Source organism: Larimichthys crocea, chromosome XXIII (assembly GCF_000972845.2).
Source record: "Larimichthys crocea isolate SSNF chromosome XXIII, L_crocea_2.0, whole genome shotgun sequence".
NCBI classification, from domain to species: domain Eukaryota; kingdom Metazoa; phylum Chordata; class Actinopteri; family Sciaenidae; genus Larimichthys; species Larimichthys crocea.
In genome coordinates, this window is record NC_040033.1 from 20,854,707 (window position 1) to 20,867,290 (window position 12,584).

At 42.2% G+C, this 12,584-nt stretch overlaps 1 protein-coding gene across 3 annotated transcripts in view; it reads left to right on the top strand.

The window, feature by feature from the left end:
* The window catches only part of LOC104938767 (uncharacterized), a 66,757-nt gene extending 59,897 nt beyond the window's left edge, over positions 1–6,860 (top strand). For 2 of the 3 annotated variants that reach the window (XM_027274044.1, XM_027274043.1), the window contains exons 10-13: positions 4,848–4,901; positions 5,159–5,209; positions 5,318–5,378; positions 5,766–6,436. In XM_027274044.1, the coding sequence (XP_027129845.1) occupies positions 4,848–4,901; positions 5,159–5,209; positions 5,318–5,378; positions 5,766–5,951 (352 nt within the window). In that variant the 3' untranslated portion in view covers positions 5,952–6,436. The other variant, XM_027274045.1, reaches the window with a different exon arrangement.
* Positions 6,861–12,584: the final 5,724 nt, after the last annotated feature.

Genomic DNA, 12,584 nt, shown 5'->3' on the forward strand with positions numbered 1-12,584 from the left:
CACACATACACTCACACACACACATACATACACACACACACACACACACACACACACACACACACACATACATATATATATATGTGTGTGTGTGTGTGTGTGTGTGTGTATATATATATATATACACACACACACACACACACATGTGTGTGTGTGTGTGTGTATGTGTGTATGTATGTACACGTTAGTGCTCTTTATTCAGAAAACCCTCATGTCACATCTACATTTCAGGATCTGGTTATTATAAAAGTTACATACGTTGTTTTTTGGTGCCTGGTTGTTTCCCAGATATATTAGTGTGTGTGTGAATGGGTGTATAAGAGACATTAACTTAAAGAACTTTGTAGAAAGGCGCTTTATGAAGTTCAGTCCATTTCCTGTTATTAGTTTACGGGCAGATCTGCCCGAACCAATATGGCGGCGCCGTTTACGTACGATTCAGCGCTCAATGCGGCGTCTATGTATATATGTCTGTGGTGTATCCTATCTGAGACATATATGTCTATGTATCCTAGGCTAAAGGAGACAAGAAAGAAAGCACTAAAGCACCTTTACTTAACATTTAGAGAACTTAAACAGCTCTTATCGTAAATGCTACATGTTTACTTCAGGGTTTATTCACTCAGTGACGGACATGTCTAAGCAAAATAGACTATTCGACCGGAAATCGAACTTTGGCTTAATGTTTTGTGCGCTTCCAAAAGCTTCCGCAAGAACGGAGCCCCACCTCCAGGCGAGCTCCTATTGTTCCGCTTATACAGTTTCTACATTAGACAGGCTGCCTGGGAGACTGGCGTCCAGAACAAAAGAATACTCCGCTTGGACACAGCGAGTAGGGTTACAGAGAAAACACTATCAGTAAGCTACACCATTTTAATCACTGTCACTCAGTTGTGACAAGCTCGTTTTAAAGGAAAAGGAAACGAAACGAAGAGGAATAATGTTCGAAAACTTCAGAGAAAGACTTCACATGGTCCAGCAGGATTTCACAACCGGGTTGGTCTGCTTTTTGACAACATTTAATTTCTGCCTCAGCTCATTGCCCTAAAATAAATCTCCCATCTGAGATACATTTAGCAAGGTTATATGATTCGTTTATGTGTTCGACAGGCTTTATCACAGCAATCACAACGTATAGCCTACACTAAATGATTAATAACTCTAATTTGCACTGCGGATATGTGATTAGCATCGATAGTAGTTATAACGTTAGCTAACTACAGTCTTCAGTTTCCTCTTGTTCTGTCTTAGCCGCAACGATCTTTTCTAGTGCACAACTCGTCGAATTACTTAATTAGTTACATTTATTGTCAATATCATTTTGACGTTACGACGTTGAGCTTTGGTTTGTTATTGTCCTACGATGCTCTAGAGGTTCCTGGTTATTGCATTCAGCTGACCGTCATGTGGCTTCGAGTGAGCTTTAGTCCTCCGTTAAGTCAACATCCGTTCTGTAATAAAAGAAACAATAATGACAAACGAAAAAACACTATAGAATTTTTTAAACATATTTGCTGTTTCTGTGTCAGCAATGGGAATTCTGAAAGCCACTTTCTACAATCAAACTACAAAAATCATCTGTGTGAGCCCACCTGGCTGTATTTTGACACTGTGTGGCACACATCCACTACTCCTGATGTTCATACAATGGCCTCATACTGCGGTATGGCCTGATGTTTTAACACAAACTGAGTGTAGAAGGTAGCTTGTCTATAGCCACTTCAGCCTAGAGCTGCTCAGTGTTCATTGTTTCCAGTCTTCATATAATGTTATTGGCTTTGGCAGCACATTCTATTCTGGAGCCACTGTTGTCAGTTTATGTTAATGGGAAATCAATGGCAAGCTATCTATTATGTCTACGAAGGCAACATTCAGTTTCTTCAACCTTGGTTACTACTGCACGATCCAGAAATCTCTCCAGCAATCCAAACAGTGGCCTCACATAATAGAGAGAGAGAGAGAGAGTCTTCTTCGATATGATTTAGTGCTGTCACTGTCTATAACCTCAAGGCCCATGTATGACCCTGTGTGACCTAAAGATAACAACAAAGATGTTGCTGCAGTCAACCAAGGCAGGTCTGGAACTGGATGTAGCTGGAGTGGTTCTTTCTATTGGTGTGATTTTGTACTGTTCTACACAGAACATGACTCAGTCTTCTTGGATGTCGTCTGTCATAGTAGGCCTAGTTAATTTAATTATGAAAGAAAAATAAGCATAAGTGGAAGATGTTTTCAGTGTACATTGTGGTAACTAGTACGTTATTGATCCCCAAAGGGAAATTCTTTTGTTGCAGCTGCATACAAGTAACACAGTAACACAGAACACTATATACATGCATGAGGTAAAAATGGCACTTGTTACAGCTCATACACTACCAGTCAAAAGTTTGGACACACCTTCTCATTTAATGTTTTTTCTTTATTTTCATGGCTATTTACATTGCAAATTTCTCACTAAAGACATCAAAGCTATGAATGAACACATATGGAATTATGTAGTGAACAAAAAAGCTCAAAAACTCAAAACATGTTTTATATTTTAGATTACTCGAAATAGCCATCCTTTGCTTTGATTACTGCTTGGCACACTCTTGGCATTCTCGCAATGAGCTTCATGATGTAGTCACCAGAAATGGTCTTCACTTCATAGATGTGTCTTTTTAGGGTTCATTTGTGGAATATCTTCCTTCTTAATGGGGTTGGGACCATCAGGTGTGTTGTGCAGAAGTCAGGTTGCTACACAGCTGACAGCTCTATTTGACAACTGTTAGAATTCATATTATGGCAAGAACCAATCAGCTAAGTAAAGAGAAACGACAGTCCATCATTACTTTAAGAACTGAAGGCCAGTCAGTCCACAAAATTGCTAACACTTTGAATGTGTCCCAAAGTGCAGTCGCAAAAACCATCAAGCGCTACAATGAAACTGGCTCACATGAGGACCACCCCAGGAAAGGAAGACCAAGAGTCACCTCTGCTCCTGAGGATAAGTTCATCCGAGTCACCAGCCTTAGATGTCGCAAGTTGACAGCACATCAGATTAGAGCCCAGATAAATGCCACCCAGAGTTCTAGTAGCAGACACATCTCTGCATCAACTGTTCAAAGGAGACTGCGTGAATCAGACCTTTATGGTCAAATAGCTGCTAAGAAACCACTGCTAAGGAAATGCAACAAGCAGAAGAGATTTGTTTGGGCCAAGAAGCACAAGGAATGGACATTAGACCAGTGGAAATATGTGCTTTGGTCTGATGAGTCCAAATTTGAGATCTTTGGTTACACCCACCGTGTCCTTGTGCGACACAGAAAAGGTGAACGGATGCTCTCTACATGCATGGTTCCCACCGTAAAGCATGGAGGAGGACGCATGATTGTGTGGGTGTGCTTTGCTGGTGACATTGTTGGCGATTTATTTTAAATTAAAGGCACACTGAACCAGCATGGCTACCACAGCATCCTGCAGCGACATGCCATCCCGTCCGGTTTGCGTTTAGTTGGACCATCATTTATTTTTCAACAGGACAATGACCCCAAACACACCTCCCGTCTGTGTAAGGGCTATTTGACCAAGAAGGAGAGTGATGGAGTGCTGTGCGAGATGACCTGGCCTCCACAGTCACCTGACCTAAACCCAATCGAGATGGTTTGGGATGATATGGACCACAGAGTGAAGGCAAAAGGGCCAACAAGTGCTCAACATCTTTGGGAACCTCTTGAGGACTGTTGGAAAACCATTTCAGGTGACTACCTCATGAAGCTCATCGCGAGAATGCCAAGAGTGTGCCAAGCAGTAATCAAAGCAAAGGGTGGCTATTTTGAAGAATCTAAAATATAAAACATGTTTTGAGTAATTTCACACTTTTTTGTTCACTACATAATTCCATATGTGTTCATTGTGTTCAGCTTTGATGTCTTCAGTGAGAATATGCAATGTAAATGGTGATGAAAATAAAGAAAAAACATTAAATGAGAAGGTGTGTCCAAACGTTTGACTGGTAGTATATACACAAGTTTTTTCCGAGCTGGTCCTTAATGCCCTGCCCCCTCTGAAATGAATAGTGTGACAGCTGTCAGCGTTATGTCCAGTGTGTAAAGGGTGAAGAGAAAAGAGAGCACTGTATCCCGTGGGACTGTGCTGTTAGTCACCATACCAGACACGCAGTCATGAAGCCTCACATGGTCTGTTGGCGATGGTAGTTGTCCATGCAGCCAGATGACGGTCAACTTCAGCCCCTTTTAGCTTCTCACTTAGCAGTGATGTATTGTGTATTGTCTTGAAAATAAAAACATGCTCCTCACAGTGCCTCAAATGTTTTCCAGGTGTGAGAGGGAGCTTGGGGAGTAAAAAGAAATAAAAACACATGGTTTATACAATAATTAAATTCTTATTTTCCCTGAATCCCTTTATACAACAACCACAATAGAAGGAAGAAATAAGGTACTCTGACATTACAGTGGGATTGATTGAGTGTGGGGGATGGTGATGAGAATTGTACTGTTCAAGAGCCTGATGCCCGGTGGATAAAAGGTATTTAAAGGTCCTAGATTTCACACTCCTGTAGCGCCTTCCTGATGACAGAAGTGAGAACAGACTCTGTTGTGGGTGTGCATTCTCCTTTATGATTATCCTTATGGGCCTTCCCAATGACACAAGAAATACAGTCTCTACTAGGCTTTCTTCATGAGCTGGTGGGTGTGGTGAGACCAGGTGATCAGATGTAAGTGTCTGATGTAAGTTTCAAGGAATTTAAAGGTGAATGGAGTCTGTGTGGAGCAGGAGAGCTGAGTCAGGGATACTGGTAGTAGACAAGGTTTTCATTTCTCTCTCTCTTCCTTCCCTTCCTCCAGCCTGAAGACATTTGGAGATAAATCCAGAGACACTAAAGTCAGGAGGCGTCCAAGGTGTGCTGAAAACTGGTCTTTGTGTATGTGCGCTTGTGCGTGAGTGTGTAACAGTTCTGAAACTGGCATTGAGACCACAACACACTGTAACCAGTACGCTCTCTTTCTCTCTGTCTCTCTCCATTTTTCCATTTTCCTGCATTGTATAATGAAAAAAAGTTTTATTATCTGAGTATAATATATATAAAGTAATATATGTGTGATGTATAGATGGATAATCAGTATAATATTTTGTGATTCTCCTGTTTGTTGTTCAGGTTTGAAGAAACCCTTCCTCAGTTTAGTGCTGGACTGGAAATCCTCAACAGGTTTCTCTTTGACACTCACACACACACACACACACAGTTTATTTATTAACAGCTTTCATGTACTGTATATAGAGGGTGTGTTTCTGTATTTTAAATTTGATCCTGTAGGTATGAGGAGAGTTGGTTTCTGCTCCATAAAAGAACTAAAGACTGTGCTCAGGCTGCAGAGGTAGGCTCAGTATTCTTCTGTTCTGCACACACTAATGATTATGAGTGTAATTTGTCATTGTGGTAGAGGAATGGCTGTGTTAACAAAAACAATTTTATTCTTCTGGATCCCTGGATCTTTTTGTAGAAAATTCAATTGTATGTTCATAATAAAACGTAGACAATTAAATAAATTACATTTTCTCCAAAACTGGTGCATGTTTATGCATTTGTCAAACACGGAAAAGAACTCTCTGTAACAGGTGCCGGTGACAGGAGCTATTATGTTTATTCTAAGAGAGGTTTAACTGTGATAGCAGATGAGTTTGTTACTGTTTATTGTGTTGTTGCAGCTTATATTTACAACAGCTTTTCATTTTGCTCCATCTTACTTCTGTGTGTTTGTAAGGCAATAGATGGAGACATTGTCATGCTTTCTGCAAACTGGGAGAGAAGAAGAACAGCTCTGACACAATTACAAGAACAATTGCAAAGTTTGCCAGCCTTTATCAGTGAACTTGATGCCATCACTACTAACATAGGTAAGAAGTCTGTTTCATTTCTGGACAATAAAGGCAGGCAACACCACCACTAGTTTTCTTATATGATTTGATTGATTTTCTTGATGATTTCTTGTAACAGTGTCAAAGCTCTAGCCATATTTGTCTAACAGCTTATATGACACAGCACAACACTATAGCTCACCTGAAAAAAGTATAACATTAAACTATTTTTTCAGAACAAAGTTATTGTCTCATAAAAAGTCAGTGCCTCAAAATGAAAAGTTACTTTGCATTTGTGTTAACAGTGATGTTCAGATGTTTTGTCAGTCTGGCAATAGACCCTAGAATTTTTTTTTATGTCCACATTTCAGTCTCCACATTCTAGGGCTGTTTTTTCATTGACACTGAATGTTTACTCTACTAGAATGTTATTTTTGTGTCGATATTTGAATGTCATAAAAAACAAATACTGCTAGATGTTGATTATTTTGTAACTCTTACACTACAGTAAACAGAAAACTTACACAGCACAATAAAATACAAAAGTACAAAAACCATCAAAATTTGAATTTTTTCAATTTCCCATTTCACAGATTTACAGGATGCATAGTGGAACTGACAGAGACATCATTCATCTGATTATATGTCTGTGTTACAACTAGTGTACGGGGTACAAGGAAGTAACATAAAACCAGGTGTTATGGTTGTAAACAAAGGTATTTATTAAATGAAAACTCAAATTGTTGTAACAAAAGAAGGTGGGGTGTTACGTGTGGCCAGGAGGTAGGACTGTGTGGGTGTGTGGGGGCGTGTGTTGTTTCTCCCCACCCCTCTTTCCCTCTCTCTCTGTCTCTCTCTCTCAGCTAAGAGACCTCAGGTGAGACTTATTGTCTCGTCAGTTTGAGCTGACGTAAGAGGTGTCTCTGTCTTTTTAGGGCCCGAGCATGCGGTGTAAGGCTCTATTGAATTTCAAAAGGTTATTTTTAGGGCCCGAGCACAGCGAGGCCCTATTGTATTTCGCTGAACGACGTTGAAGAGTAAATCGCATTTTCCACAGCCCATACCCCCCCCCCAAAACTCACGAAAATTTGCCTACCCCCCCAATGTCAGGCGTAAAATTACGTATTTTGGAGGTCTCACACATGCACGCGCGCATACGCCTCCACAGCGCCACCTAGGTGCGCGTTTTTGCCGGTGCCCCTCGCCACGGTTTCGCCCACGTGCACGAAACTCGGTGGGAGTATGTAACATGCCCAGACGCATGCCTCATTTCCAGGGGTCGCATTTGAACAAACTCCTCCTAGGGATTTCATCCGATGTGCTTGAAACTTGGCGTGCACAATTCGGCTGCATAATTAACGAGGGGGAGGGGCAAAAGCGCTCTATAGCGCCCCCTTGAATTTTTCAGTGGAACAGCCCCGCCACAGTTTTGGACACAGAGTCACGAAACTCGGAAACCAGAGGAACATAGGAAAACAACTTTCCCCCCTGCTCTGACGTGTCCACAGACCTCTTTCCATAACTGCTTGTACAAATAATGATTGACACATAGCAGTTTGACAAACCATGGACTTCTGAGTTCATGGAAGAATACCAGGGAAAAAAACACTTAATCCAGTTCACTTGCAGAACTGAGTGGATCTTGTGTTAAGATGAGTTGTTTTCCCTGAGCAGCTGCAGGGTGGGTAATGGCCTCACCCAAAACTTTGATTTATTGGATTAAATTTTGAATAAAAAATTGCACATAACCAAATCATACAAAATGTAGTGATTTCTCAAAAGTAGATTTGTTGCATCAGGAAGCCAAACATTCTAGCCTGAATTCACACGTGATTTACACAAGTAGGATATTAAGGCTGGAATAGAACAAGATGAATATGAATTTTCGCGTGCTGTGGAGAGTTCTGAGAATCTAAACCAAATGTGGCGGCTCCTTTTAAACTGTCATTACTGACATACCCAAGGAAGAAGGCAACTATGTAACAAAGCATGGCTTTGTACAGGAATGAGGTTTTGCTCTTAATAAACCTGCCTCCAAGCCTAGAGCAGATGATGCAAGTATGCGCCACCGGAAGGTGGTCAACCCCAACACACAGTTAATTCTCAATAGGAAGGTCGCGTCGGAACTGGACCCATAACAAAGCTACTACCTCATTTCCGGAATTCCATAGACATATATTACATAGACGCCGCTGAGTGGTTGGTCGGTGGTCGCGATACGTAAACGGCGGCCACCATATTGGATCGGGCAGATCTGCACGTACACTAATACAAGGAACTGGGACTGAACTTTATTAAAGCGCCGTTTTACAAAGTTTCTTTACGTGAATGTCTCGTATACTAACCATTCACACACACACTACTATATCGGAAAACCAAACAGGCACCAAAAACAACGTATGTAACTTTTAAAGTGATGATTATCTAAATGTTCCTCCTATGGAAGCACAACCCAATTGTATGTATTTTTCTAATGCTGAGTGTTTCCAGCTACAAGGGTGTACCACTGCTTTACTGTGATGATAAATATTGAAATGATTTATATTTAAACATTTAATCTGTGTCGTAAAAACCCCGATCTGAACTGTGTGTGTATATATATATATATATTATATATATATATATCTATTATATTTATCTAATATATATATCTAGATATATATATATAGTGCTGTTCCAAATTACCGCGTAAATTTTGCGATTAATTTTAAAGGACTTTAACGCGTTAAAAAAAAAACACGCAATAACGCGGTTTTTGTTTACTTCCGTGGCGGGCCGCCATTTTGGATGTGGGGCAAAGTAGTTTCCCAGATATCTTCGTGTGTGTTGGAAATGGGTGTATTAAGAGGCATTAACTTAAAGCCCTCACGGTAGACTGCGCCTGCGCGGTCGCCACATTGGCCATGCTAAAAACCGGCCCTGCTTGAATTCGTTTACGGGCAGACTGGCCACCATCCAATCTGGCGGGACACGGTAAACATATCGCAAGCAACGACCAACCTGCCTCAATGCGGCGTCTGTGTATATATGTCTATGTATATATGTCTATGTATATCTGTCTATGTATATATGTCTATGATCTATCCTAAACTTCAAGGCGAGTCTATGGCCGAAAGATGGGATAAGGAACTTTTAGAGGTAAACATTTCACTTTTAAAACCTGTTGCCAAACGGGGGGGGCGTCGTGGATCAAAAAACAAGGCAAATTTGCACAGTGCAAAGCACGAAGGTTAAATTCCACAGAAGTAACACGACGTAACCATAGCACTCTCAAAGCAAAACACCCAGTCTACACTACAGGAGTGTGCACCGGCGGGAGAGGGCCGCAGGTGGGCGGGGGGCGAGGGGCACGGGGCAGAGGGGCACCTGAAGCCAAGAAAAGGAAGGACGTGAAAGGCGGGCGCGGGGGGTGGCGACAGGAATGGGAAGCAGGGGACAGAAAGAAAGAGGCAGGATACGCGGCAGGCGCAGAAAAAGGGCAGTCACGGGAGGGAGACAGGGAGTGGAGAGAGGAAGCGCGAGAAGCGCGTAGGAAGGACAGGACAGGGGGGCGAGGAAGTGAGGGAAGGGGGGGGAGAAAATGGGGGAGGCGAGGGACAGCCCGAAAGAGGTATCCAGAGACATGAGCGAGCTCGAGAGAGAGAGAGATATAGGAGAGGGAGAGGAGAGAGAGAAGTGGAGATAGCGACACCGAGAGAACAGAGAGGAGGACAGATAGCGATACGAGAGACAAGAGAGACACACACAAGAGGAGAGGACACACACAGAGAGAGAGCGAGGGGAACACCATGAGACACACACAACCGACGAGATAGACAAACCAACAGAGCAGAGAGACGGGAGAGAGGAGGAGAGAGAGAGGAGCGAGAGAGTCGAGCGAGTAGAGAGCTAGGCGAGACACACATGAGAGACACACCACATGATGAGAGAGAGACACCACACAGAGAGATGAGAGAGATCGAGAGAGAGAGAGAGAGAGAGAGATGAAGATGAGAATGAGAGGACACACAGAGAGAGGACCACAACAGACTCGAGAGAGAGAGCGTAGATAGAGATAAGAGATGAGGAGAGAGAGAGAGGAGAGATAGAGAGAGAGAGAGAGTAGAATACACACACAGTAGAAGAGAGAGAGATAGAGAGAGAGAGAGAGAGAGATAGAGAGAAGAGAGAGAGCGCGTAGAGAGAGAGCGGAACACCACACCACTAGAGAGAGAAGAGAGATCGAGAGAGAGCTGTACGTAGAGACACCACCCACAGAGAGATCGAGCGCGAGATCGAGATATAGAGAGATAGATAGAGAGAGACACACACACACACAGAGATAGAGAGAGCTCTATATGACACACAGAGCTATAGCTAATATCATAGATTATCTTATATATATAATACAACTAGACCATTATTATCTATATTACACCTATATATATAATATATATTATATATCTTATATATCTCTATATATACACATATCTATATTACACTATATAACACACACACATCACACACCTACATATATCTATATATGTACTGTGGTGGTGTGGTGTGGTGTGTTGTGTGTTGTGTGGTGTGTGTGTGTGTGTTGTGTGTGCGCTCTCAGAAAACCCCCTCATGTTCACATCTTACATTTTAGGATCTGTTTATTATGAATTTAAAGATTCAAATGTTAAAATTTAAATATTTCAATATTTATCCTCACAGTTAAAGTTGTACACACATTCCGTAGCTGTAACACTCAGCATTAGAAAAATTACATATGTTGGTTTGGTGCTACATAATGAGTAAACATTTCTCCTCATCACTTTATAAATTAACTACGTTGTTTTTGGTGCCTGTTTGTTTCCAGTTATTTAGTGCTGGTGTGGAATGGTTGTATAAGAGACATTACCTTTGAAAGCACCTTTGTAGAAAGACTCCTTTATGGAAGTCAGTCCATTTCCTCCCGTATTAGTTTACCGGCAGATCTTTGCCCGATCCAATATGGGCGGCGCCGTTTACGTACGATCAGCGCTCAATGCGGCGTCTATGTTATATGTTATGTGCGGCTCTACCCGCTGCACAAGCAACACGTCATTTTCCTGCTCTTCCAGCCCCACCCACACCGCTGCTTACCTGCAGCCAACATTTTACACTTCAAGCATAGTGCGGCATGGAGGGGCGGGATCAGAACAAAACCCTTTCATCTTGAAGCTGCAACTATTCAAACTTTCTAGTAATCCCACCGACGACCCGATAATGCCCGTTCCAGTTAATGGAAATACCGTTGAAATTTTGTAGATAGTGGGGCAACACTATTTCACTGTAAAAAACTGCCAGAGCATGTATGCACACCTACACTCAACCTTTATCCCCCGACGTAGGCGTTTCCGGGTTCCCCTTGCGGGAACCGTTATCTAAGAGGACTAAACATAACTGTTGGAAGGCTCTGCAGTGATGCATTCTTTTGCTGAATTCTGATAACAAGCCCAATTTAATCTCATGGGGCGGGATCTGCTTTTGTAAACTGCCTGCTACCTATTCCGTGCACCCCGGAGGATTTGTTTTTTGACCCTCCCTGATGAAAAACCGCTCTTAGCATTTCAGTTTTTGCAGGAGTCGGAGACAGTTTGTATTGCTGGGCTACTTGCTAGGTTTTAATATGCTTCCCAGTTTTCACTGTTTCAGCTATTCAGCGAAATCCCCAAATTCCTCTCGCCTGTTGCAACATTGATGTCTACAATGAGGGCCTCTTTTGCATTGTCTTGTACTGCCGATTTAACCTTTGAGGAGTACCACTTGGTGTCGAAGTTTTACATAAACCACGAGGGGTTAAGACTGTGAACAATGTTGTTTGGTTGGTCCGCAGCTGTTGCCATACCAGTCCACTTATCTCGTGAAGCGCAGAGGTTGTTTAATGTTTGAAAATTCATGTCCACAATCGTCGTGGCCGTACATTGAAGAAGCTGATCAGGCTTCTCACCACCAAACATAACATATTTTAGGGGCGGCATTGTATATTCGTCCTTAGATTGTAACATATGCAATTTACCGTGTCTAAATTTTGTTACTCATCAGCCGCCCTCTTCCCCACAGTATGGACCCTCCTTCTGCAAACTGTCTGAGTTCCACCTATTTTGTTGGGGGCTAAACATAAAAAATCATGTGGGTTTTGTTAAATTGCTCCGCCAATAAAAAGTCACACTTTAAGCTAATTGCTAAGCTACCTATTATAGACAATACCCAATTTGCCTCACAGAGCTGTAGAGGAATTGAAAAAGTGGCATTCAGTCTCTACTGGATCAAGATGTGCTAAGTTCAAACCAACCAGCCCATGTAACACTCCCACTTACCAATTCCAAAGCAAAAAATCGCCCTGATGAATGGCGGTTGTGCAGGACCAGGGACCCTCATTCAGCAGCAGCTGATCTCACCTTTAAAATGTCAGTTAGAAATCCTGAGACTGAGAGAAAATGCTGCGACCTTCCCTCGAAGAGGCAGGACTTTTTGCCCAACCGTATTTCCTAATCTTGAACCTGCTTAACCTGAGGAGGATTGAGGACTTCCTGATCGTCTAAATATTTGTTTTGTGTCGATAAATGAAGAAATGTGCCTCAGGCGCAAGAGAGAGAAACGTTACTTCTGCTTTCCTCAAGAAAATTTCTGCCTTTTAACATGGGATGTATACTGAGGCTGAGGATGTGGTGCTGCCGCATATTTGGTGGTCAGCCAAAACTATATATCTGGACAGC